We start from the raw sequence: 27,886 nt of genomic DNA on the forward strand, positions 1-27,886 counted from the left end.
AAGACTAGGAGATGCAGCATCCGCAAAGGTTTCAACGAGATCGTCGAAGGAATAAATAGGGGAAAATGTCATAAACAAAATTATAAACAGGGTGTTAGATGTAATACTTGTGTATGACCATGACTTTTGGTTTTGTTTATGTTTTTCACAACATATAGAAGACTTGCAATGGGATTGGTAGCCCTATTTTTGTTAGTTTGAATAGTTGTTTTAAGCTTGTAAATACAGATTGCGTACAATCATTATGCATATACAAAACTACCTATAAACAAACCACTTAGGCAATCATTTTAGGAGTTTTCTAGCTCCGTAAAGTGGTGCAAAGTGTCAACCAGTATAGCACCCAAGAATTACACGAGTGACACATAGTTGGATTAGGTAGTGTCTAGGGCTAGTTCGCTACTTTATTCCGCAGTAGTGTCATGTGGCCACTTATATAGACTTCTGATCGTGGTAGACTACCTTATACCTTTTATCCCATACCTATTTAGATATTATAAAGTCTATGCTTATAATTTATATTGTCTAAATATTTACTGAAATAACCATTTATACTTCGTATGACCTCGAGGAACTTGATTATTTATTAATTAATACGTAGAGATATCATATCACTTAGATAAAATTAACTAAATCCATAATAATTTAGATAAAGTTATATAAGCTCATCTTCCTCACAGGAGAGGTGTCGTGAATTAAGGATCCAGCGAACGACCCTGCTGCATGTGAAACTTACATTGGCGGCTTGAGTTGGCTTTCAGTTCAACAATAACGTCGAAAATGAGATAAGAGTGGATCATATGGCAAGTTGGGAGACGAAGATAACAATGTCTATATGACTTTAAAGGTGATATGGTTTGACATATACATCTGTGATGGACTAATATTACACCATACTATGCCTGTGATGGCCTGCCATGTCTGACTTGGGAAGTTCATGCCACCTACTGTAAGTTCAAGCCCGAAGACTATACCCCAATCTCTCTCAATCAAGTGACAGATTTCGTCAGCTCCATCATCACCATCACCTCTCAGTTTGAGTTTATTAGTTTCGTCGAGCACTCTTATCATCGGAATTTAAATTTAAGATTTTGTATTATAGTAAGAATTCAAACATGAATCTTAAGATGTCGTGCAAAGAACAAACCGTATAAAGCTTTCTATCGATCACTGCTCAACTCGAACATGATCGTTGTTTTTTATTCAAATTTAGAAGTTGAGTATGCTGTTAAAAGAAGGAGACCAGAAATCCATCAGCCATGGGCTCCTCAGCTGACTCAAGAACGGGTCCTGCAGCCATTCCATCCCGCTGCTCTTTGGAACCTCCAATTCGGGGAGACTCGGCCGCCGAGTCGACACCCCCGAGGCAGCCACCACCTCTTCTTTCTCCTCCATTAATTCCGCCGCCGCCGCTGCCAATGCCGCTGCCATCTTCTCCTCCTCCGTGTCCTCGATCAGGATAACATCAGCCACGCTTGCTGGAGGTCCCTGCTGGAAGCTGTCCTGATCGGGCCACCCCGGCGACGAGTCCGTCATCGACGACCCAGAGTTCATGTCCTCTTCCATGGCCGCCGCCCGCTGCTCCAGCTCCTTCATTGACGTTGCCTTCCGGTATACCTTGCACAACACTATGTCCTCCTGGATAACAAGTCACGTACGTTGGATCAGTCTTCTGCGGTCGAGAGTCGAAACCACACGAAAAGCACGATGGTGCAAGCGTGCCGCACCTTGGGTGTTGCGTCGGAGGAGCTCGGCGGCGGGTCGGGGAGGCGGTACTCGTTCATGACCCAGTCGGTCTTGGAGCCGCGAGGCGCCCGGCCCTCGTAGTACACCAGCGTCTTCTTGAGGCCGATGAGCCGCTTGGGATCCGTGGCGCTGCGCACCGGCCGGTCGCACCCGGTCGCCTTCCAGAACCCCCGCTCCGTCGTTCGGCTCGGCCGTCCTCCACTGGCTTGCCTGCGGTCCCTCGGAACGTAGAAGTACCACTCCCTCTCCCCCATCCTGGCCAACCCTGTAGAGTCATGCACGGTGCTATCAGAACACCCTTACACTGAAGCAATCAGCACATAACACAGGAACCGATGACGATACCTGGGAGCTCCCAAGGCTCATGGCGATAGAGATTGATGGAGGTGATGACATCGAACTGAAGCTTCTTTCCAAGCACCATCCGCTTGAGGTAGAAGTCTAGGAGCTCTTCCTCCGTGGGGTGGAATCTGAAGCCAGGGAGATCGAGCCCCGATCCACCTCTCTCCATGCTTTGCACCTCTTCTCTCTTGTTCGCTCCCTTTGATGCCAAGCTAACGGAAGACATTAAGTGCCTATATAGTGCATGGTTGGATCCAAAACGAAGTTTGACGTTTTAGCATGAGAGCGATAGGTTGGACTTTGATGCCTGATCACCATCACCATCCTATGTGTGCTTCCTGGAAGTGCATCAGCACCCAGCCGGGCTGTCATACACTGGTCATTATGGAATGTATCTTGCCTTCATGTAAAACATAATCCTATTCATTTTAAGTGTTGCAAGCATCTCGATTTGAAGAAAGAAGAGTATGGAGGGAATCAGAGTACTGTTAAACTAATCATTAGGTCATGATTGCCGAAGATGGAGGGAGTCGCCTTTTAATGAGTCACCAAGACCTGCAAATTTCCACTAGTCTACCAAGAATTCCACAGTGTCCATCATCAAGCAAAGACTGCATTATTTTGTGTGTTTGTTTTTCCTGTTCATCCCTGACCTTTGAATCCAAACCCTTATTTCGGAAGCTTGCGAGACTCTGTGTTTTACATAAACAAAGAAAGAAAGAAAGAAAGAGAAAAACCAGCAGTTTTACATCATCAATTCTCAGAGATGCATAAGATTTTGATCGCTTGTATTCTCTTCCTTTGTGTGCTTATTGTGCATTCCTTTACTAAAGATAGGATACAAGCAATGAATCCCACAAAATATAAAATAATAATTTAGAATATACATAATAATTATATAGATCAATAAGAATATATGGACTCATTAGAATCCGAGTTCTCCAAATATTTGTTTACGGACTAACTTAGTAAAAATTTTAATTTTTAATAGTAAGATCTTAGGATCAAATCTCATCTTCATCATCGCTCACTTTGAGAAGGAAATTACAAGTAAAACTCTATATATTCTTATGTTTATGCCGAAATGAGCTCGAAACTAATATATTCGACGCAAAATATTCATCTATAGGTGAATTAAATATCACAGGGAGATTTCGGAGTCATATCATAACTTGTTTTGATACCTTAATGAGATTATTTTTTATTTTTAATGAAAAACAAGAATCAAGTAGAGAGAGAGAGAGAGAGAGAGAGAACCAATGAGTAGGGAAGAAGACTTTGCCACAACGCGGCTATGGCTCGGTCCAAGTTTGTTCCATTCCATCTAATGCCTAATATTCTGATAGTAGTATCATAACATATTTGACCTGATTCGATGGGGTTCGCTTTACGCGATGACATATATCAGTATACTAATTTATCTAAAAAATGTATCCTCTTCCAACATCAAATATATCTTAATGCACCCCTCAAATGCATGCAGTGCGACTTCTGCTGTGCGTAGTGAATTGATGCACACGACTACATGCCGTCTCTCGAGAAGCTGACCCATTCAAATCGAGACTTCCGAAACTGATACGTTGGAAGTCATTGAACCCTCGCCATCGTCATCAATCACCATGCGACGGGCAACAGAGAGCGCACCCACTCATCACCACGTATTTCCTGTGGAATCGGTCAGTGCTTCGTTGTTGTTGTCCTTCTTCTTCTTCTTCTTCTTCTTCTTCTTCTTCTTCTGCTGGAACCCTCAAGTGGATTCTTCTGTGACGACATTGCATGGTGGTCGTGCCATGATCGAGGTCTTCGACGACCGCAGCACGATCGTGATCGGCGTTGGGTGCAAGTTGGAATGTTGACTTCGGCTTGGATTGGTTGCGCACTCCAATGTGATTGACTCCCAAGCGTATTTGACGGAGTCTTAGGTCTCCATCGTTGGGGTGTTTGGGGCAGCCGAGATTTCATGCTCCGTGACTTGAGCGATGAATAGGATTCGATTGTGTGTGTAAGGGGTAATTGCAAATGCAAAACACTGTGCCAGGACGTGTCCGACGGGATTCCACGGTGTTGTCTCGAGGAGAGAGATGTAATTGATCGAGCAAAATGCAAGAAAATAATTTGATTTTCTCTATAATAGTAATAAATTTTTTGATGTGTTCTTTGATCTGTTGGTATGCTTTTCTCCTCCAACACCATCCGATAGACTTCCTCTTGATCGAAAATTCATCCGGCTGAAGTTCGAGTGCCTCTGATCCCGGGGATGCTGAGGAGCGGTTGGTGCATTCGAGCTGTGGCGGTTGCCGATGACGAGAAGAAGGGACACGAGATCGGGTGGTGGGTGGTGGATGGTGGATGCATTCTTGAGGGAGGGGAAGCTCAAGGCGAGTCCGACGGTGGTGAAAAGCTCGATAGGGTTGCGGTGAGTGTCATCGGAAGCAGCAGCCTTCTTTTCCTCTTTTGGTTGGCGGTCTTCTAGTCGGATCATATCACGTTGTAATCATATAGATGAATCTCCAGTTCATGGGGAGAGAGGAGAAGATGCAGTTAAACTAATGAAATGTCAAATGTTGGATCTCCAACCTAAATTAGCTGCTTGAGATGGATCCTCTATTCATCCTGCAGACCAACAAACCTCGGTATGTCAGCTTCATTTCGAGGAGTGTCAAACCTGAGTGTTATCATCAGGACTCGAAAAGACGATGAAACAGTGAGAACGAAGGATACATACTTGCTGCTCTCTTCGTGTGTATTCATAATAAATTGACTCCCAAATGCAAGTCATGTGGTGGACTCAGGAGGGTGAGTTATTGTAAGTGGACCCCGTCATGGAAACAGTTGTTTAGTGTAGCTAGCCCCTGACCCCCTATTCCGATTCGGAAGATTACGATTTCAACCGTCAAATTTTTTTTTAAATATTTAGGCAAAAATAATTTAAATATTCTTATATGTCAATATGTACCATATCGATAAGAACCGTACTAGTGTAGGGATCAGTAAGACGAACCTTAGCATAAAGACATTATAATAATCACAATACTTTTACTAATGACCAAAAAAAATTGGCAGAATAATAATTTCCCTAATAATCTCATTCAATATAGTAATGACATCCATTCATCATTATAACTCATATAATTTTATTAATGATCTCATCCGCCAGTATAGTAATACCTGTGTTTTTACCGATGATAAAGAAACTTTAAGCTCGACCATCCCCAAAAAAACCAAAAAAATCTAATGCTCGCTGGCAAAGAGCAGCAGTTCCAAATCAAGCAATAGATCGATCAAGTACTTACCAATCCAAAACAGTACAAAGAAAGGAGTGTGTGATGGCTGCATCCACCTAGATCGACATCATATTGAGGCTTCGACCTCATCTGATGCCACAGCCACTCCATTTGGCTCATCATCTGCTCGGAGTTGAGAAGAAACATCATCAATAGCACTGTTAAGTTGTGCAATCTTCTCTGTCAAAATCTTCCTGGTTTTCTGTTGTATCACCATTTAGCTTGTTGTTAATGCAGCACAAATAAAGCAACACAAGTATTGCAACTATGTTTCAGACGAAATCTGGACAGTAGATTCACATTAGATGTAATAAATGAGAAGACAAGATTGTCCAGTATCAGAAAAAAAAAAAAAAGAGCTCTCTTTTCCAAGTCCCATCAAATTGGGATGATAAATTAATATTTGACTGGGTCGTTGTATCCATCAGCTAAATATTTGTGAATACAACAAAATAGATCACAAAGCAAATTATACAAGTATTTTTCATAAGATAACTCCGAAGCATGTGTGCAATGGCTACTACAATGTGGTTTCTTGATGAACATTACTTCGGATATGCTTTTTTTGTTATTAGAGCAGTAAATAGACTATAATGCTAATTATAAAAAAATGCTAAACTGTAAATTAATTAAAAAGAAGAGGGAAGCTACAAAGAAGCAGGTGTATGGCCAAGGAAAGAAGAGAGAGATAAGAAAGAAGACAACAAACTGGTCAATGCTCGAACAGAATTGCTCCTCTGAACTGATCCAGAGTAATGAAAATTATATTCCACAGAAACATAAGCACAATCGATTCTCAACACACTTTGAATAATAATTCTTTGTCGATTCAACAGTAAGTATATTTCATCTCTTATTTCTACAAGCAAGAGAAATAACACACCAAACTAAAATGAGAACCACGTGTGGCTACCTATGATAAATCTTTGTCACCTTCCTTCGATATTGGTATTCTTTTTTGTTTTAAGCATCAATCACAATTAACAAGTCTATTTGAAGAATAAGTGGGTGGCATTCATGTTCAGAATAACCAGTGAAAAATTCATGATGGTATACACATGCTTTGATGTTGATGATTTACTGATGTTTTTATCTATCCATATCAAACTCAAAACTCATTCCTCTTTTTCTTTAGTTTCTTTAACTTCTCCTTTTTGGTGGTCCTGGTGGGCTGATGCTTCTATCCATAAGTGGTAGTGAAGATATATATAGTAAAATGATCAACTAGACATCTTTCGATTAGCAAGAAACAAAGAGCTAACCACTTGACCTCCTCGAATGAGGTGTGGTACTGAAGGTCAATATAACTAGATAAGTAGTAAACTATGAAAGTAGAAAATTGTGGTAGAAACCAAGAAAATATATCAAGTAAAAACAATCAATGCATAAGGTTATGGAGGAGTATGCAAAGAGATTAAATTGTTTATTGCAAAGTAATTTTTTGATTGCAGATGATAATACCATAATCATAAGACTTACCTCCAAAGCTTTCTCTTCATCATAGATGAATTTTGGCAATCTCTTCATTAGATCTTTTTTGTCAGTTCCAGTCAATGCTTTGCTGATCTGAAACAATACTGATTCATCAGAAAATAAATAGAAACATAATCATAAATAGAAGTTTGTTAACATCTTCAATGAATAGCTTAGCTCTGAAGCATAAAGTGCCAGGGATACCTTTATAATACACAAATTTTAACAAGAGATGAGTATGATAATTTCTAACAAAAGCTGGCATATCATCAACCTGCATCAGAGGCCTAAAAGGAAAAGCTGTAAAAATACACATGCCTTCCCACACACCCCCCCCCCCACACACACACGCGCAATTTCAAGTACTTGAAATCAAGCAAAGGATATTTTTTTGGTTTCCTGCTCTAGTGCTTATTGAATCAAGAATGAGTTCAGCTTTAGTAACAAACAGAGGTGTATAATGATAACTTTCTCCTCTTTAAACTAGGAAAACAAATACATCAAAACAATAATAACAACAACAATAACAAGAAGTCATAATTTCCCAATTATTAAAACTAGTAAAACGAATATGTGCTGAAAAAGATTGCACTCATGCTAGCACGAAATTACCACAATTTCACCACCACACATCAGTTAACCCAGCAATCATAAACTACATGGAACATATTAAAAAGGTAATGTATGGTAAATAAAGATATCAACTTCAGTACCTGAGGTGCATATACACAAGCAAGTGTCCCAACCACAATTCCCCCCAGCACAAAGCCACCAGTGAAGATGCTTGCATTGCTGGGCCTTCTACCATCCCTACATTTGCATCACATAAAGGCATACATAGTACGTTAAATGCCTGCAATAAGATTCTACAAAAGAACCAAAAATGAAGCCAATCCAAGGCAAGTTAAGAAAAAGTTCCATCTGCTCATATTTTCCAGATCTGATCCTGATTATCAAAACCTTGATTCATAATTTACAAAAAATGACAAACTGTATTGCATTTCAGGACACTAAGCACTTGAGTTAAAAAAGAAAAAAACAATAAGACCAGAAAGTCAGTTGTGATTCTTTTGATTCTCCATTTCTGATAAGTAACATATGCATACACCAACTGGAGCAATAATGGCTTTTCTTGTACAAAAGAATAATGTGCACCTGAAGTTGCCCCTAATGAAAGGCACATACGATGAGAATTTTAAATCTGCATTGATTACATCCTCCTCAACTGAGTTACTTAAAAAATAGCTAAAAACATTGATTCAATTGTCATTGACATATTAGGAATAGTTCATCTATCAAGGAGGATTTATGAATGCCTAAACAGAAATTTCCAAATTAGACTATGATTTCTAACTCTTTGCTTTTCATAAAATCCTTATATCATTTCCATCTCTAAAAAGTGGATGTGGAGTTTTATATGAATGGCAAAGGCAACCAGGTATCCAACTGTATGATGTGAACCTTCCAATGTGGTCCAACATGTTAACTCCAAGCTACTACAATAAACCATGCATTTCACATATACAAATCATCAAATCCATCTTTCGATCTTTATTGATGTATGCCAATTGAAGTGTCAAAATTCTCCTAGGTTACATCTTCGATAGATGAAAATCTTGGCAAAATGTAGACATGCATTCTCCTTTTATTGGACAATATAATGATTGCTCCATAATACTTTAGATTCTAGTACTTATGGCAAACCTAGAGAAATGAAATGCAGCAATGCTCGTAAATTCCTCTTGGAAATGGTTATGAAGGCATCTCACGTCTGACTCAAGCTTGAATGTTCAGAACAAAGGTGTCATGAATTGTTTTCAACTTGATTGAAAACCTTGAATATGCTAATGCCAGATTCAGAGCATCACCAGGTAGAAAGAGACATGTTGACTTAGAACGCACAGCCTATAATTTAACTGATACCAGAAGTCATGAATATAAAATTGGAATTTCCTTATAATGGTAGAAATTCAACCTTATAACATGCTCCAAGGTGTTAGAACAATAACATTGCAATTATCAGCTGTAATTAAGAATTTAAGAAACTAAAACTAAAGAGGCAAGTCCATTGTTACAACCCAGTAACCCTGGTGCCTATTGGTAGCTCTATCTCTCATATGGATTTGAACAAAACTGATGATCCTAGTGCCTATTGGTCAAAGGTCTATTTGGATATTTTAATTATGCAAAATGCAAAAAATGGGAACATATGCCAGCATTCCAACAAAAACGAGAACAAAACAAGGTTAACTACAAGAAACCCTCATTTTTCTTTTTGATTCTTTAACCAAACAATTGTATGAGAATTACGCACACCTGAAGCTAAGTTCCAGAGTGATGGAAGTCACAACCCTGTGGAAATCATCAAGATGTCTGATTTTAGTTGTAAACTAAGAAAACTCGACAGAGCTTGCCTGTTTTAGTTTCTAATTGCGCTTATCATCTCCTTCACACAAAACACCGTATCTACAATGTTTGTAACGACATAAGATAAGACAATAGAAACTGTGTTAGAGACAAAGATTACTCAGACAACATTGCACACACACTGAAACTTGTAACTACATCTTAGACAACAAATTTCTCAAATGACCCTTGTATTCCTTCTCATGAGTACTCTTGGGGCTAACAGAAGAAAGGTATAATAATCGACAAGCATGAGGGAAAGACGATCACAAACAAACAGGGTGTCGCAAATGAAATATAGAGTCAAAGCTAGCAAACTCGGCACAAGTAACTCAAATACCTATAGGCATTTTGAACCATCAATTGGCACCTGTAACTTGAAACTCCCGCTCTCCTCCGGCATGCAGGTCTGAGAGAGAAGCTCAAAGGATGGCATATTACAGGGGACTTGTTCGACGACTTCAAACTATAGCCTAAAAAAGAAGAATAATTATAAGTTGAGCAAATCTATAAAATAACTTTCACAATCCTACACAAAAAACACCGAGGAATTAGCGACGGAACATAGAAACTCAAAAGAATATCTCATCGGCTCAAGAATCAAATGAGTCGAAGAAATCGGAGATAAGATCACCAAAAGCAAAAGGCAGACTAATCAGCCCAAGATTTTTTAGATCGAAAATGATGGAAAGGTACACCTACCGGCAAGCGATTGGGATCGGGGGTCTCCGACGGCGACGACGGTGCTTGCGATCGTAACCATCGTCATCTATGCTATCAACAACTCTTTCTAGAGGAAATCGAACAAGGAGAGGCAAGCGGAGCGAGGAGGTGACTTTGAGATCACTCCGTGCTTTGGTTCTATCGAGATGTAGTCTTCGCTCCGACCTCGATATCACCGAGGTGCAATTGAATTGGGCTAAGATAACATGGATCGGTAGGGGCCCATATAGTTGTTGGGCGTTGGACTGCCCCAACTAGTTGTTGGTCACGGAGATTGCATCTGATCTAGGATTTGAGCCTTATATAGGCGTATAATAAAAAACAAATATTGTTGAGAGTGGGATTTGAACCCACGCCCTTTCGGACCAGAACCTTAATCTGGCGCCTTAGACCAACTCGGCCATCTCAACAAGATGATAAATATCAAGACAGAATTATATTTATTTAAAAAATAAATAGAACAAATTTTCTTTATTTGACAATAATTATATTTTTTTTAGAAAACATTATTTTTAGCATGTCCATAGTAAGAGAGTAATTAGAAAATAATTTTTTTGAAAAAATATAATTTGTATTTCTCCCTCAAATCGAACGGTGTTAGAGTAAAAAAAATTTACAAACAACACATAAATATAGTTCATACTAAAGAAGGATTAAGAAAAAATAATAATAATGCAATGGACTCCTTCCTATCCACCTGTCATCTACACCAGATAAGCTAATTGATAACGTTAAAACATCACTAAAAATGTTTTTCTCCAAACATAATTTCTCAATTTTATTAATTACTATAATTTCCACCTTAATTGCAGAGTTCCCACAGTCCACAATTTTGCCTATAAACTTTATGGAGAACAGTAGCTGCTCAGGTGCTTCACACAGTCGAAGAATACTTTCTTGATCCACCCTACTAAATCTAGTGCCTAAATAAAATCTTAGCATAATGAAATTTTGCTTATGTCCTAGGTGTTCCACCTGGTCCAGAACCCAATTACTTTCTCTATACCAACCTCAAATTATTAGACTAGTTTTTTGATTTGTGAAGAAAATTGTGTACCATGTCCAACTTGGATGAAACCATGCAAAATTGGCACAGATACAAACTAAACATGTGTTGGTAGGCATACAAGACACTGTAGATTTATTTAGTCTTATCATTTATAGCATAAAGCTGCAATAGTTCTCACTGAACTTATTTCACATGGCAAATCAATAAGATCCACCAACCAATGTTGCTCAGATGGATCTATGATCTATCCATATATTTTGACCTCTTACAACATTGAGATCTGCTGCATTTAGTAGCTTTTCCTAATCATGATAGGTGCAAAAAAGAAAAAGAGAGTTGAAGGAATCCTGGTCTACAATGTACTCTGTGAGCAATTCCTGACTTGATGATGCAATCTCTTTGTCACATATCAGAACTCATTCATGGATGCACTTTTCAGGCTTAGGTAACAGCATATGATGAGCATCAAGTGGAGCTCTTCTTTTAGCTATTTTAGCTTCCACTAAACCAGCTCAAGTCATTTAACAAAGTGTGCCTGCATATATCTAAATATCTTCACTTTTAACAGACGAAACACCACTGATGTAACCAGATAGATGCTCACTGCTCAAATCATTAATTAAGATGATATTGCTTTTTTTGCAGATGTTTGATATCATCTTGTTCCTAAAACTAAGATGTTCAATCAAATTGATATTATGGCACAGCAAATTGATGTAATTGACTTACTTTGCCTATTCCATTCTCCAATGGTTCCTAATATGACATGTTCCACACACACAACATATATCATTGCTGAATGTGATATTCTAGCTAGCAATGCATATATATATATATATATATATATATATATTTACATGGAATTTATTTTTGCATGTGTGGGAAGTTTATTCCCTTTCTCTAAAATAACATATTCTATCATAATTGGAATAAGAACTAGTATGATGTGCATTAATAACTAAAAACAGACTTATTCTGATTTAGAAATACAAATATCACAAAGGTGTAAGAAGTAGCAAATACATCAAGTGACACTAAAACAAACCTAAGAAAACCACTACTGAACATCGAATATAAAGCAAAGACCTCATGGACAATCTGTAAACAAACAACTATTCTGCAGAGGATCTGTTTAACTCCCTGTTCATGTCACATGCATATGGAACTTACAGTTGACGCCAAATGCCAAGAATGCCATTGCGAGCTCCAAAATCATCTGTGTCAAGCTATCAACTGACTGCCAGAGGTCATGGTTACTGAAGGATCTTAACATAAAGAATGCAACATCTTGCAATCAGATAAGCTTTGTGACAACTCGATCTTCTTGCTTCCATGCTGATGTAATCTACATTGACATCCCACCATCATCAGAAGGTTTTAAATCATTTGAAGACATTACTTTCTACATTTTCCAACTTTGATTCTCTGGTAAAATTATGACGATTTGCAAAAGGTGGCAATTTTTTAAGCTCTGTTTGATCTTGGACATGATGTTGATTCAAAGGCAACTTCTTTTTCTTAATTCTCACTTTCCAACCATCAGCTTTTTTATAACCTTAGATCCACTATATTGTGTCTCTGTGCAGTAACTGGATTCTTCCTCCCTCTCAAAAATGTCTTCGGAACAGCCGACAATCTTCTCTTCTGATTTATCTATGGAACATTTGCTTATCCTACTGCTCTTCTCATGCAAAACAGATGACTTCTCATTGCAGACAGCATTTCGAATGCTCCTTCGCTTATTCTTTGAGATTCTAGATGAACTATTTATGACACGATGCAATTTCCTGGCAAGTTCTTCATCTGTTTCTTGGCTCCCCAGACGATGGTGAGTCTTATACAAGAGCTTAACAGGCATCTGTTTCTTCCTCGCTCTGGTTCTGGCCATGCAACCCTTTCCAGATTTTCTCCTCCTCGAAACTGAATCCAGAAACAGTAGTGCACTCTTGGCAGAAGCCTTGGCCTTTGCAGCTGCAGCTGCTTTCTCGGTTGCAATCCTTTTAGCTGCTGCTGCAACTTCAGCGGCAGCTGAAGCCACCGACTTCGCAACCTCAATGATCTCTTCTGGATTCGACCTTGGAGAGTTAATAGAATCACGGAGCTGGGCACCAAGGTCACCAGAAAGAAAAGGAACCGGTGGCAGGAAATCAAAATCGGAACCCTCCCTCTTGAGTTCAGCTAGCAGGCGCTTCCGAGGAGGCAAATGGGTGTTAACATTGAAAGACTCCATCTAATTACCCCTTAGCGCTCAAGGATTTTGCATCAAAAGTTCGACCCTGATCGATCCATGTCGTGAATTATTCCAATTCACATCATTAATCAGCCAACCAGATAGTCCTTGCCGACAATTCAGATTCCAGAAAACCGCCCACTAAATCTCGAACGTTTTCCACAAGAATCCATCTACCAACAAGATTCAAACAGAAACAAACAGCGGATCAATCGAACCTCCAAGGAACCAAGCGGATCTTCTCATTTCAGGAACAAGGACAGAATCAAGCAAGGAACTTTCAGCTACCATCAGCCAAACCCCACGAGGATTCGTTCGGCTACAAGAAACCATCGAGCAAGACCCAAAGATGGTTCCTTGACGTGAGATTGTGCCAAGATCGATCGGACTTGATGGATCGTATCAAAGCTAACGAGATTATAAGGATGGAGATAACTACCTCGTTCCCCGGAAGCGGCGATTAGGGTTTTCTTGCGATGGGAGAACTCAATCGAGGGAGGGCTTCCACCGAAAGATGGATTCTTTTTGGATCAAAACCCATGAGAGAGAGAGAGAGAGAGAGAGAGAGAGAGAGGAGAGACAGTCGAAACCAACGAATTCTCTCCGGATAAAATTAAAATTACGAGAGTGCCATTAATGGATATATAAATATCGATAAAAAATATTCCTTCCAAAATTAATGGATATATAAAAATTATTTTAAAAAATTATTCTTTGAATAGGGTTTATTTTTAAGTCATTTAAATCTCTATCTCTTGCATGAATATTTCAAAGATAAGATAAATTTTGAATCACAAAAGTGCATATTAATAGTTCTGATGATATTAGATTAGGACATTATTTATGTATATCTTATGCCTTTGTAAAATAAATAAAAATTTAAATTTAAATATAGTAACTCTTTTATTTCTTCTCTGTGAATGATTCAATCCTACCAACTTCAAATTATTTTTCAACACCCTGCAGGACAACTTATTTTTCACAAAAAAAAGTAGTGAAAGAGTTAGTAAATTGTGCAGATGCAATAAGATACTGTTGCATATTTCATTCTATTTACATTTTGTCTTTGTTAGACATAGAATTATTTTATGGTAGGAGGTCAATCTTGCTAAAACAATGGCATATAAGTATCACCAAGATCACATATTTGGTTGAAGGTGGTCAGCTTAGTCACTTTTCACATGCTTAAAAAAAGTCAACTCTATTTACTTGTGTTGGAGTTCCAGCTAAACAGTGGCCACTTTAAAGTCAACTCTATCCTGAAACTTATATCAGACATGCAATAAATGCTTCCAGGTTCACTGGAGCAAAGATCACCAGTGGTGTATGGTCTCCTGCAACAATCTTCAGTGGGAATCAAAAAGAGCACATTCTCCCTGGCAGAAAAGCCAATTGTTCATGTTGTTCTATCATGCAGCAAAAACCAGACCCAAGTCTGCTAAATCTAATTCCTAGTGAAGAAACTAGAAAGTTGTTTTGGTTTCGGGTGCTAATTTTATCCTATTCAGTAGAAGGATCATGCTCTGTAAGATGTCTTCAAGGTACTGAGTCTATTATGTTTGAAGTAATCCAAAAGAGATACAAGCAGAAGGAAGAAATCGAAGAAGAAACACTAAAAACTGGAGAAAAAGATGATAAAAATGTATAAATGCATGAACATCGTATTGTTATTAATGTTTGCTGTAAAAAGGAACAAGAAAACTGTTTGAAGGATGACAAAGAGAGATCTAGTCAATCCTAATAACAAATATGATGTCCCGAAAGCAATCCATCCAATTTCCCCCAATAAACTTGTGCGGTTCCCTAAATGTGACTTGTGTCATCCTCGAGTGATGATCAACCGAACTCAGATGCAATGTCAACCAATGCCATCGTAACTTTCTCCCGGATGGAAAGGGCTAAAGCTCATCGGGATATCAAACTTATCCATCAAGTGGTCTAATCCTGCATCAATTAATCAAGTCAAAAAAAAAAACAAATTCTTACAAAGGTAAAAGATGGGGGAAAAGTCAAGAAACCCTACTCGGGGTTGATAGAACATTTGCATAGGACATTTGGTCCAAACTGACGCAACACTCTGAACTGCCATTCAACTGGTATATGCCTTGTGTTTGATCTAACAGATGGACTTCTGCACTTATTTGCATATTGTAGATGGGATCACTTCTAATTGTCACAGGCACATTCTTATCGGGCCTAAGTTTCTTTTCATTAGGGGAATCCTCATCTGTCTCAATTTCAGACTCAGAATTACTTGGCAATGCAGCCATCTTCTGCATTTTCTTTGATCGTGCCCTTCTATTCTGGAACCAGTTGTAGACATTGGATTCAGAGATCTGACCATGTTGTGATAGCTCAATTGTTATATGCTTTATCTTCTGCTTGCTTGGAGTCCCATAGCCTTGATTAAAGATGGTCTCAAGCATTTGTAGCTGCATACTTGTTGGAGTCCATCGCTGCCTAGCAGTGAGTTTGTGACCACCGGATGCCAATAGGGGATCAACATAGATTCCACCCAGCTTCATTCCTAGACAAATGACCATGATGTATAGAGAAGGTAAACAGCAGGAAACAATCAATCATTTTTCCACTCGGTCAAACTATAAATGGTTTCTGTAATAGTGATTAAACTTTTATCGGTGTTCTAGCTGTTCAGTGCATGTAAATTTTGCAGGTAACAAGGGAAGATATAAAAGCACTCATGTATTTTCAGCATATTGATATGAACTCAAATGTTTTAAGTAACTAGAATAAGGTGCATGATCAACTATTATCTTCAGAAAATGAATCGAGTGTCAATTGTTATTTTTGTCAACTGGTCTTCATGATGCCACTGGAATACGTGAAAGATTCAGTCCACGGTTCTTGTTTATTTTTTCATAAATTCAGAAATTTTATGCCTAAGACAAACACTTCTGAATAATTCTGTAAAACAATGTGGGCAGTTTGTAGGTAATAGATCAAAACCCGATGCTTTGCGCGGGGATCAGAGAGAACAGATATTAATGTTTTGTTTATTCTGTGAAGTATCAACAAGGTCTGCGAGTAAAAAAATTTGTTTATTCTGTGCAACAATGATCGACCTAGCCATAAACACCATCATTTTGTATTTTTTTTTCCAAACCAGAAAGAAAATTATATTAAATCAGTAACAAAATGATTACAACGTAACCATGCTCCTTGGAGCACAAAATGCCATGAAACTCAGGATGCAAAAACCACAAAAGGTAACTCCATCTTGATACCTACCTATCGGCATATAAACAATAGCTAATAGATCTTCCAAGCATGGGGAAAGGTAAGCTCTTTAACATGTACAAAATCAGAACTCTTCTTTAAATCCAAAATTAATTGACAGCACTGTTACAGATTTCATATCACCTAGATCCTGTCAGAATCTCCTAATACAGCCCCCTTCCTCATAATCTTCATATAGCTAATTACATTTTCTTACATTTATGCTTGAAGTCACAAAGTGTCACAAACCACAAGAATCAGATCCAGTAGGATGTACCTCCTCAACAATCACCTAGTGTATTCTATTGTTTTTTCAAGCATTTAAATACAGTAGCACGCTCATTTGAGTAACACCAAGCTAACTCATCCATAATCAGGCATGCACGAGTTCTTACTTCATAACTCAGACTTTCCTCCCGACAAAAGATAGCAGCACTATGATAAAAACCAATTCTAGAACAAAAATTGAACATCGAGTTCTTTCTGTACGGTTCTGTTGCACGTTAAAGCCTCATAAAAGAAAATTATATGTTCCAATACTGAATAAGGCAAGATGAAACAATCTAAATCATCAAATAAGGTCAAACTGCACGAAGTACTACCACAGGGCACTGACCAACAATATCTCAAATTTTTAATACTTCATGTAAACACCGGTGCTTAAGGTTGTTTCCACGCATTAAACCCTGATCACTCGAGTCGCGAAGGAGAACACTCACCGTGGCACAGTACTAAAGTACCCAAGGTAAAAGGAAACAAAGATCAGCACCTTAATCATATCAAACCTGTCATCCCAAGCAGTTGGAACCAAAACAACCTCAAAATGTCACCAGAAAATGTTGTGCACTTCCCGCACTTGCATTAGCCCTCTAAATATGCTCAACTAACAGAAACATCAGAGTTGTTCCGTTTCGAGTAGCCAAATCATGTAATACAATTCCTTATGATTTGGCGAAACACAACTACTGCACCAAAAAAGGATCTAAAACAGCATCAAAGTGATGCATGCATGCAAGTACAGTTGCTCTATGGAAAGCAGAAAAAGGAAAGCCTAATGCCTGCAACTTCGGGGGAAAAGAGAAAGGATGTCAAGATCATTGCCAAAAGGAAGCACAGCATTGACTAATGAGAAATAGGCAAGCGGAAAGAACAATTCTAAGTCCAAAAAGTCAAAATTATGTCGATATCTCAACACATGGAAACAAAGTGACACGGCTAGATCATGTTTCCCCATAAAAATTCGTTCTTTTAACATTTGTCACAGATTCTAAACGACCTGGAATATGAAGATTACATCAAGAAGAAGAGGAGGTCACCTGAGAGGGAGTCTTGGTAGGCAGTAATGATCTTGTGCATCTCGATGAGCTGCTCGGATATGGTGGCGTAGACGGCGATCTGACTACGGAGGATCTCCATCTGCTCGTCTGTCATCACCTTCACGAAGAGAACCCTTTCCACTGCCACACCTTCTCCTCCTCCACTCCCCTCGCCTCCGTCGGTCCTCTCACCATTACCACCAGAAGCCCACACCCACTCCGTTCTTCGCGTCGCCTCCATCAAAACCCTGGCCTTTTTCCAACCAATCTCTCTTTCCATCCGCCCCTCCTCACCTCTGCCTCGTCAAGCCCCCTCCTTTCCCAGCTCCGGCGCTCAACCACGCATCTATCCGCAGCAATTCGCACAAAACAGGGCAAGGAACGGCAGCGTCGGCAGTAAAGGAAAACCAGGACAGGAGAGAACGGAAAGAGCTCACCCGGCGGCACGCGCGACCTCGAGAAGGTTCATGCGCCCTCTCCAAGACCACCGACGCCTCTGCTCCGTCGGTGGTATTGGTGCAGCAGTACTGCGTGCGCTGCGTGCACAGATTACCAGCAAAGAAGAGATAGAAGCGGAGGGAGGGGAAAGCGAGAGAAGAGACCGGCATTTAAGTGATGGATAGTTCGAATTATAATTTAATTTTTAAAATAATATATATATATATATATATATACAATAACTATTTAAAATTGACTACATAAATATTTTACCATCATTAATATACATATAAGTTATATCTAAATCAAGGAGTGTTTAAATATTTATTTTTATGAGTTTTTAAAGTTTTACTCTATTCCTCTTGGTATCATTAATATAATCATTTTAACTTATTATCGAAAAATTAAATTATAGCATATGATGATACCCATCATTTTTAAAATATAATTATTTTTTAATATCCAATAAGATCACTCTTTTTTTATCAATTAAAAATATTAAATAATATAAATAATTATTTCCTTATAGACATGGAGCTTATCTATGAAAACAACACATGGATTGAGCATATGTTATGTCTTATGGAACGACTACAAAAGGTTTCATACTATCACTTCGAACTGGATTCACCTGCTTCCTTTCTTTTCGTTTTTGCTATAACTTAATATAGATTTGATATATTCGTAAAATTGTTAGATGCTGATAATCTAACTAAAATCTTTGTCATGGTATCAAAATAGATCATATATCTACCTATCCATGTTTGACTTGATATTTAATTAATATTATGGATTAGGGGAGAAATGGCCATTAAGTTTATCTTACAGTATATAATTAAAAAAAGTAAGTAAAATTCGAGTGTCGATGTCTTAGGAAGGTCGAAAAAAGGCAAACCACGAGGAGAGATGAGAGAAGTCAACCATGAGAAGACAGGGAATTCACCCATCAACATCGGCAGCATGTGGATTCGATCGAGGCCCAAAGGCAGCAGCAATTTGTGTTGACCAGGGAGGCAATCATGGACGAGGGATGAAGGAAGGTGTGGTTCAGAAACGGGGGTTGTCATGTGGATCATGCAATCTTTGTCTCTTTGACTATTGTTCAAGCAGTCTGGCCTGAAAAAAAATTTAATCATAGTGAAAAGTTGTCAACAGGCCATAATGGTTAAATTGCATGCTTGTGATGAGCACAAGCTATAAAGTTGTCAGCACAGAGAGAGAGAGAGAGAGAGGACAAAAAACTCAGTGACAGGTGCAAAACGTGTAAATCAAACAATTGCACAGCAGATTTCACAACTCTCCAACAGTGTGTATAAATATGTATGTATGATTAATGATTATGCCTTGCCAAAATTATGACATTGAAATCATCATCACCACAGTTGCGAGGTATGTTAAAAATGGCAGAGCAAACATGATCACTATCACTCAAGATTTCTTAACAGCCATTCGACGGCTGCATGGATGTTGCCAGCAGTGGCACTTAAAGCACGAATGTTCTCTCGAGTGTCGAAGAAACCCATTTCTCGTAGCTGGGTCAGCTGTGTCGCATATCGCTCCTCCGGAGGCACTGCAACATAAAGAGATTAATGGAAACGTTTAATACTCAACTTTTTCAGGGTTCAGATTTTCGCAGCAAAAACACGTTCTAGTATTTCTTGACATGGCATAGAATGCACAACCAACAGGATTATCAGCAACACCAGTACCAGACCCAAGCCCACTGAACATGTTCATCAGAAGTCCCAGCCCATTGTTGTTCGTTACTCCTGTAGCAAAGCAAAATGATAAATGCACATTTGACTGAAGAAGTATCAGCCCATTGTCCGGTATTATGATTGAGTCGGAAGTATTTGAGATATTGAGAACAACCAGATCACAGATTTATGAAAGAACATGTATCAACAGGACCCAAGGATTAGATGCATCAGATTATTTCCTCATACCTGCCGCGCCATCACTGGTCTGATTTTGTTCCCTGCAACAAGGAGCACGAAATCAGAATATAGATCAAAGATCAAAATAGAGCCAGAGAAAACTCGCAAGAGGAAGAAATATCAATCAAATCTTATGACATGAAATAAAAACTTCTTTCGATTAGTGATAAAATAAAAAAAGTTGATGATAAAGCAGATTAACAAAGTAAAAGTAATGTTTTATAGGTGGTACTTACTGTCTTGGCTGCTGCCGAACAACCTGGGATAAAAATGATTGTTGAAAAGATAGAAGTTGCTGCAAACAGGAAGAATAAACTGAATAACAGGACATCACATATAAAATAGGATCGCCAATGAAGTTACCTGCATCGTCTCAGGAGAAGTAAGCTGGCGAATCAATTCCGGGTTCTGCAACACGTCACTAAGCTGGGAATTGGATCCCAACAAGCCACAGAGTTGTGGACTCAAGACCTAATGATAAGCGACAATCATAAAAATGGAAAAGCAACGATGATAGTTCTACCGAATTCACAATGGAATACACATACCTGATTCATAAACTGAGGGTTGGAGAGGAGACTCTGCATCATCTGCATGATGGCTGGATTCTGTAAAAGCTGATTTAAAAAGGATGGGTCAGGCACACCACCAGCCATCCTTTCCAACTCTGGCAAACCAAATCCACCTAACCCAGCAATGCCTGTAGACCTTCCATCACTTGCAGGCGCAGATCTCAAGTTGGTAGTCTGTGCAGCTCCTACTGATGCATTAACTTTGAGCACATGACCACCAATAAACCATGTGAAGAATACAAAACAACTTACCAGTTCTGCTCCATGGATTGGGAAGTGGGTTACTGTTTGGTGCAGCAGATTCCGTTGCTACATCTGAACTAGTTCCAGATTGACTAGGTGTCTGATTTCCTGCCTGTGTAGCACCTTGGTTACCCAAAAGTGCCACAAATGGGTTTTGACCCAAGTCATTCCCCATTTCCCCTGCAGTGGTTGTAGCATTTAGAAATGGCTCCTGGACAGTTTCATACATGCGCCTAAGCATGTTGAATCCTTCTGGGGATGATTCAATGTTGCTCATAGCCCTATCAGTGTTCCGCATCAATTCTCTCACTAGTTCAGGATTCCTCATAACTTCTAGAGACTGTCGGAGAGTACTGGGGTCATTAAGAATGTGTGCAAATTCAGGATTCCTGTCTATGATTTCACGCATTTGAGGATTGTTCATTATCATGCCTCGAATTAGATCAGGATTATTCATCAAACTTTGCATGGCAGGCATGTTCATTATTTCCCTCATCATACTAGGATTCTGAGCCAGCTGTTGCTGCATCTGGTTAAGTTCTGGTAAGCCAAATCCCAAAAATCCGGATCCTGTGCCATCTCTCCTGTTAACACCAATGCCTCGAAAGAGCATGCCTCCAGAATCAGTTCCTCCAAATTGCCCACCTTCATTAGAAACAGCCGTCTCGACACCTATAGTATTGTTTGGTTCCCTTGAAGCTTCATGGCTAGCTGTTGCTGCTTCAGCAGATGCAGCTGGTGGTGTTAAAGCACGAATCAAATGAATTGTGTGATTTGATGCCAATCCTACGAAAGAAAAATGAAAAGAAAAAGAAATACTTAGAAAATAATTGATCAAAATGGACACCAAGAGATCCAACCACATCTAAGATTTGAGTTGGTTTCCTTACTAAATTAGTACGCTAGTAATTTTAAACATTTGAGAATCCAAACAAGCATCCAACACTACATTTGAGTAATAACAGCTTGGATTAATAAAAAAAGATATAAAAAACATTTCTCACCAGTTTACATGTTAAAAATGAAAAATTCTCCCATTATCAATTTGAATGTGCCAATAAACTACACTGTTATCAACATCTCCAATTTCTGAAAATTATGCTTAAAGACCCAACTTAAGAGCTTGACACCTTCGTCAAGGCTTAACATATAGTCCAAGTCAAACCCTGGCATTGTGCATGTGGGGTAGCCCAATGGTAGCTCCACACCGTGACGAGTCATTTGACTCAATTCATAGGTAGTCCTTTCTAATTTGAGCCCCTTATCATGCTTCAATACTACGTCGACTCTAAGATCAATTGCTACGACCAGACCTGATAGGATAATTGGTTTGTTAACTTCGTTAAACCTGAGCTACTGACCAAAATGCTTATACTGAAATTAACAATAATACACCCATCAGACCCTTATAAGCCAATCTTAATCTTATTCAAACACTGTTATTTCCATTTATTAGAGCAACCCAAATCCACACCCCAAAATACCATAGTAAAATATCATATCATAGTTCATTAAAGACCAAGAGAAATGCATAGCTCAATACAAACCTTCCGTTGTGCTTTGGACCAAATTGCACTACTGGTGGTTTTATAAGCATTCATTTTTGGTTAATATTTCAACCGAAACTAAATTTCCTACGAAAACCTCTAATAAAACCTGAACTAATTCTCTTTATTCTACTCCGAAGTCCAAATCTCTTAGGGCTTTTCTATTATAGAATTTGAAGCTTCTGCAGTCAAAAACTTAGTTTTCCTATAAAAACCAATAAGCTTGAACAGTCAAAAGCTGCTGCAGTCCACAATAAACTAGATTTCTTCTGTGAATGGAAAACTTTGGCAGATTACTGGACTTAGGATTAAGGCCTTCCCATGTTCTGCAAGTACAACTTCAAGTCAACTCAAAATGCACAAAAAACCTGCTGTTATTAACAATTAAAAAATCATTCATAATTTTAGCTTCTTTAAATAAATTGTTGCGACAATTGCAACATAAATCATCATAGAAGTCTTTTGTTGAATATGTGATCTAGATGTAAAGTTTTTTATTATTACTATGGATTGTTAGACTTCCAATTAAACTGCAAAGTGTCAAAGAGAAAAGTTCAAGACAATTTGTAATGAACCAGATAAAGAAGTTTTTAGTTATTGTGGTTTATGCATATACTTTATCTTCCTTCATTATCATTATTTCTGTTTTTTTTTTCCTTCACCAAAGCTGTTCTCTACCACAATAGGCCCTCACTTTAAATTTCTCTAAATTGCCTTCTACTTGCTTCCTTCAAAACATATTTGGATGCACTTTATTGTTAGGGAGTTGGAGGAATAAAGTGTCTAGAGCTGGCTGGATTTTCCCAAAAGAAATTTGTGAAGAAAATCAACAGAAGAATAGAGGAACAAATAGAATCGGAATACAGTAAGGGCCTCTATGACCATCTCTTTTTTTTTTTTTTTTTTCTTCAATAGTTCATGTGAACTTATTCAGCCGAGAGCCCCCATATAAAATTATTATGTAACCCAGTAAAACTTAGAAGGAATCTTAAATAGGAAATAAATCAGCCATAATAATATCTACCATCAGCTAATTGCTCCTTTAGCGAGAACCAGAGCATGCTTTTGTCTCTCTTCTTAACAATTATAGCCTGCTTGAAACAGACAGTCAAAGGGTATCAGTTGACCCAATTTGTTCATAAGGCAAGAACAACAAATAAATCAATGAAAATTAATAAAAATAAAGAAAACCTACATCAATTTAGGGGCTATTGCATGCATACCCACCCAAATTCTGAAATTCTCCTAGATACATCCATTCTTTCATATATGCCGCAATTTAACATTGGGAGGCTATCCACAAAGTTTCTCATTCTAGAGGAATGAACTGATGCATACTGAATGACTTGGTAATAACAACGAATAAAGTCCCTGTACCGTCAACCACAGTAACTGGTAAAATATGTATTCACTAGAATGATTTCTCACTTGGCTGTTACAACGCTGCAAGCCTGGAACCACCCTTCCGACATCTATTGCTCAAAACTACCTTACAGCATGAACTAGCCTGCCAGGCTAGAAATGATGGCCTCATGCACAGGTTAATTGTTTTGTTTCACTAACAAATCAATTGTTTTATACTCATTAGTTAATTTTAGGAACAAACATCCATTGCATGTCCAATTTCTCAGGGATTCTTTGATATGTTTCTACAACTTCCATGATGGAAAAACTAGACCCTCAATGAGCTGTGCTGTCGTAACACCAGAAGCATGCATGTTGATTGGACAAAATATATTTGACAGGCCCAAGCTTGAGTAGAACAACTAAGCCCAAGTGAGTTTTCAGTAAGTATCAGCATGTGCTTGAAGAGTCATGCCAAGCCTGACGCCTAAAAGAATCTATCCATTTATAATGGCATATATACTTTAGCATGCCTCTCTGATCTTTTTGTAAAAAGTACCTAATTTCATGTCATTAATGAGATTAACCAACACTCAAAACAGAAAATAATTTAAGAAGCATCAAGGTTGAGGACAATGAATTAGTTTCCCAACAAATCAATTAAAGCAGGCACATGTTATTTTAAAAAAAGGCCACATCTAAACAAAGACAACATAAGGCATAACTAAAAACAAAAAAGAATAAATCAATACTAAACATGAAAATTGCATAATTCTTGTTTATGCTGAAGAGAACAAAAGGCCTATTTGCAATGGCTTGTTCATACATCTCCACCATAATTAATGAAATTAGTTCAAAGCGATTCAGGGGAAAATTTACACATTAGTCAAATCTTCTATCTGTATGGAAATTTTCTTTTGCCAACACTAATTAAAAACAAATCCATTTGTCCATTGTTTAAATTCATCCAATAAAACCAGATTATTAGAAATAGGTGGTCTAGAGCTTTTACAACCGCATTAAAAAAATTTACCTATTAGCAATTCCATATTGCAGACAAAAAACCTTAAATCCTAGCAAAAAAAAATGCTGCTATATAAGTCAAATAAATAGTCATTAGTCTAGTTCACCAATTACAAGTGCAGCAAGAACCTTATGGTCAGAACTGTTTACTATATTGGTCCATGGATAATTATATTAGTGAGACCTATATCTTCCACAGGGACAATGCACGCCTCTACAAGCTCATCTCAGCAAAGCAATTTCTTATATATATGTTCTTTCCTTTAGACTTAAGATTTTGATCGAAGGAAAAGGTTGATCAACTAGTTTTTTTCCAACACTTTGCTTTCAGTTTTAGGGTATCTGGTAATCAAGATGACAACAAGGATGAAAAAGCATTTCTCCATACTAACTTGTGCTCAGATAATATAATAAAATTCGTTTATATTTATAGCATTGAAAGCTATCTCATCTTTTAGAAGCCCATTAACGCGTCACTTATTTCATTCCTTATGCTCTTCTTTCCATCTCTCTCGTTCTCGAGGTACATCCTGATGTTTCAGACAATGGAATAAAAAGAAACAAAAATAAAGAAATTGTTTGTGAAAATGAGAATGACAATATTTACTCCACAGAAATAACTGTTCTACGTAATATCACAAGAAAAGGAGACATGAAGAGAAAAAAGCGTCAGCAATAGGAACAAAAGGGAGACAACACGGGGTGGGGGGGAAGGGTGACTGGACGCACCGTAGCTCTGCAGGGTCTGCTCGTCCTTCAAGATCCGGCCTTTGTAGATCAGCCGCTGCTGCTCCGCCGGGACGTCGCATTTCTCGACGAGGGCAGCCTTGAGGGTGCCGACGGTGGAATCGAGGGCGGCCTCTACGGAGAACCTGGACCCGTTGGAGCACCGGACTTGGAGGGTGACGGTGTCCGAGTCGCCAGTGCCGTCGGGGTCCCCGTCGGCGCCCATGAACGCCGCGCCGAGGAGGATCGGATCCAATCGAAGGATCGATAGGATCAAGAACGGGAGGGGATTTGGGCCTCTTACTGCGGCACAAAAGAGGGAAGACTGGCCGGAGGAGGAGGAGGGGATTGGAAGCTTCCAGAGTTGTTTTCGCGTTTTGTAACGGCGGTTTCGTTACGCCAAATACTCTCGAATTAAGATTACACAAAGATACGCTAATTAATATTACATAAAGATACGGTAATTAACTCTGGAATTAATATTATGTGGAAATAATAATAAATATGCGGTAATTAATATTACACAAAGAAATTGATCGTAATTTCTTTTTTTTATTTTTTTTATTTTTAATTTTTAAAATAAATATAATGAAGTTAGAAATGGATGATTATAAAAAGACAAGCATAAAATAATATCATATAAAAAAATTAATACTAAGATTAAAATTAAATAATATAGATCAAAGTTTAGTTCTATATATTTTTATATTATGATTAAATCTAGTGACACACTTCTCCTCTCTTTCTATCTTTCGTATAATCATAATTATACGAAGATAGAAAGAAAATATCTCTATAATCTATATTTTATATAAGGTCTAGAAAATATAATTAGAAGAATCCTCCGATCAAAGTTATCTTCTAAGATAACGTAACATAAGCGAGTATTAAAATCATGTGTGATTTAATATTTTAAACTGGTGTAATATGGAATGTATCCTCATCGAAAGTATATCGGTGATCCAAATATGTGAGTAATTATTATCATGAAATGGATTCACATGATTTTATCCGTCGGGGAAGAAGGATATATAATGTCTTTACGGGAAGAATGACCTCTGACTTCTTACGAGGCCTTCACACTTCAGCTCTAACATATAAGATTAGACGTGGTTTGATAGAAATAATTTTTCTTGCTGATAAAACACTTGGTCCATTGCCACCATTGTCATGCAATGGTGGCCAAAGAGAAGATCTCATTCCTATACTAAAGCCCTGTGGTGGACGAGAGAAGCTTGGGGAAGAGAGGACAGATGAGGTTCTCGTTCCCAAGTCTAACCAGCAGCCACCATTGCATGACATGTAACAAGAGAAGCCATCAAGCTTAATTCCCCAATGGAACCAAGAAAGATTCATTTGACTCGTATCTGAAGCTTTGTTGCCAATGTGTTAGGAGTTGCTGCTAATAGCCAATCATTAAGCCACCATGGAACAGTTGATCTTGTCGAAGCAACTTGTATGCTGCTTCTTCCTTCCATTGTCACGATCGCCGCCCGCCCTTCTACGTTCTGACAAAAAGAAAAGAGTGTTTGTCAAGAAAAATCATCAAATCTTTCACTTTGAATCCCATGTAAACACAAACAAGAGAGGATTCCACTGTCAATCTTTACCTTCAAGTAATAGCAAGTGATCACACCAAGTGTGTCACTGCAGTCATAGAACGCTGCAAACATAGTGCAGGTTGTTCTAATCGAAAGAAATAATTAATTAATTTTTTTTATTGATAATAGATATAAATTTATATACATAAAAAAGAGATTATAAAATATAATATTAATATAATTTTTAATTAATAATAAATCATGAGGTGATCGTGTTGAGATCATGATCCTCGTTACATGGAATCATGATAATATATTATCATAATTTTTATAATTTAAAATTTTAAAAAAATATATTATCAAAATACTAAGAGGATCATGATAATTTTATCATGATTTATTATTCTCAATAATATCCTTTCTAATATGCCCCTACAAGATGATGTTGCTATCGGAGGTATCGATCTTGGATCGAAATAAAATAAATTGTTTGCAAGACAAGCTTAGTAAAATCATCTATAGTTTGATTAGAAGATGAGAAATAAGAGACACATAATTTATCATTTTGAACTTTATCACGAACAAGATTAAAATTGATAGTTATGTGCCATTCTAGAGTAAAATACAGAATTATTATATAGATACGTTGTTATGATATTATCATAATATATAAATGAAGGATAAGAGAACATGACAAATAGTTTACATAACAATAATTGAATCCAATAAAATTCAATAGTTATAAAAGT

General features: G+C 38.0%; 5 protein-coding genes and 1 non-coding gene across 14 annotated transcripts; all 6 read right to left on the reverse strand.

The window, feature by feature from the left end:
- Positions 1 to 1,073: 1,073 nt before the first annotated feature.
- On the reverse strand, positions 1,074 to 2,444 carry LOC135679849 (NAC domain-containing protein 22-like). Its single transcript, XM_065193832.1, has 3 exons — positions 2,092 to 2,444; positions 1,728 to 2,011; positions 1,074 to 1,638 (listed from the first exon to the last, which is right to left on the reverse strand). Exons 1-3 carry the CDS (start codon positions 2,312 to 2,314, stop codon positions 1,210 to 1,212), a joined length of 936 nt encoding a protein of 311 aa, XP_065049904.1. The 5' UTR covers positions 2,315 to 2,444; the 3' UTR covers positions 1,074 to 1,209.
- Positions 2,445 to 5,202: 2,758 nt separating this feature from the next.
- On the reverse strand, positions 5,203 to 10,207 carry LOC135678241 (uncharacterized). Its single transcript, XM_065190809.1, has 5 exons — positions 9,954 to 10,207; positions 9,592 to 9,724; positions 7,559 to 7,655; positions 6,852 to 6,938; positions 5,203 to 5,574 (listed from the first exon to the last, which is right to left on the reverse strand). Exons 1-5 carry the CDS (start codon positions 10,018 to 10,020, stop codon positions 5,440 to 5,442), a joined length of 519 nt encoding a protein of 172 aa, XP_065046881.1. The 5' UTR covers positions 10,021 to 10,207; the 3' UTR covers positions 5,203 to 5,439.
- Positions 10,208 to 10,303: 96 nt separating this feature from the next.
- Positions 10,304 to 10,384, reverse strand: TRNAL-AAG (transfer RNA leucine (anticodon AAG)). Its single transcript has one exon. It is a non-coding gene; the product is annotated as a tRNA-Leu (tRNA).
- A 1,523-nt stretch (positions 10,385 to 11,907) lies between these two features.
- On the reverse strand, positions 11,908 to 13,804 carry LOC103990686 (uncharacterized). Of its 2 annotated transcripts, none has more exons than XM_009409913.3 (2): positions 13,653 to 13,804; positions 11,908 to 13,386 (listed from the first exon to the last, which is right to left on the reverse strand). In XM_009409913.3, the coding sequence occupies exon 2, from the start codon at positions 13,211 to 13,213 to the stop codon at positions 12,509 to 12,511; it is 705 nt and encodes a 234-aa protein (XP_009408188.2). In that variant the 5' UTR covers positions 13,214 to 13,386; positions 13,653 to 13,804; the 3' UTR covers positions 11,908 to 12,508. The 2 variants fall into 2 exon arrangements, with proteins under 2 accessions (XP_009408188.2, XP_065046882.1); XM_065190810.1 differs by having other exon boundaries at positions 11,908 to 13,532; positions 13,653 to 13,791.
- Positions 13,805 to 14,864: 1,060 nt separating this feature from the next.
- Positions 14,865 to 18,324, reverse strand: LOC135679850 (WUSCHEL-related homeobox 8-like). The gene is made up of 3 exons (XM_065193833.1): positions 17,767 to 18,324; positions 15,237 to 15,740; positions 14,865 to 15,157 (listed from the first exon to the last, which is right to left on the reverse strand). The coding sequence occupies exons 1-3, from the start codon at positions 18,044 to 18,046 to the stop codon at positions 15,072 to 15,074; spliced, it is 870 nt and encodes a 289-aa protein (XP_065049905.1). The 5' UTR covers positions 18,047 to 18,324; the 3' UTR covers positions 14,865 to 15,071.
- Positions 18,325 to 19,513: 1,189 nt separating this feature from the next.
- LOC135678242 (ubiquitin domain-containing protein DSK2a-like) lies at positions 19,514 to 26,005 on the reverse strand. 8 transcript variants are annotated; one of them, XM_065190816.1, is made up of 8 exons: positions 25,600 to 26,005; positions 20,966 to 21,691; positions 20,690 to 20,901; positions 20,505 to 20,612; positions 20,378 to 20,436; positions 20,151 to 20,182; positions 19,887 to 19,973; positions 19,514 to 19,774 (listed from the first exon to the last, which is right to left on the reverse strand). In XM_065190816.1, exons 1-8 carry the CDS (start codon positions 25,820 to 25,822, stop codon positions 19,629 to 19,631), a joined length of 1,593 nt encoding a protein of 530 aa, XP_065046888.1. In that variant the 5' UTR covers positions 25,823 to 26,005; the 3' UTR covers positions 19,514 to 19,628. The 8 variants fall into 8 exon arrangements, 6 of the variants coding, with proteins under 6 accessions (XP_065046888.1, XP_065046887.1, XP_065046885.1 ...); XM_065190815.1 differs by having other exon boundaries at positions 20,378 to 20,400; positions 20,966 to 21,742; positions 25,600 to 26,003; XM_065190813.1 differs by having other exon boundaries at positions 20,690 to 20,898; positions 20,966 to 21,742; positions 25,600 to 26,002.
- Between the last annotated feature and the right edge of the window lie 1,881 nt (positions 26,006 to 27,886).

This window comes from Musa acuminata, chromosome BXJ1-7 (assembly GCF_036884655.1).
Source record: "Musa acuminata AAA Group cultivar baxijiao chromosome BXJ1-7, Cavendish_Baxijiao_AAA, whole genome shotgun sequence".
NCBI classification, from domain to species: Eukaryota; Viridiplantae; Streptophyta; class Magnoliopsida; order Zingiberales; family Musaceae; genus Musa; species Musa acuminata.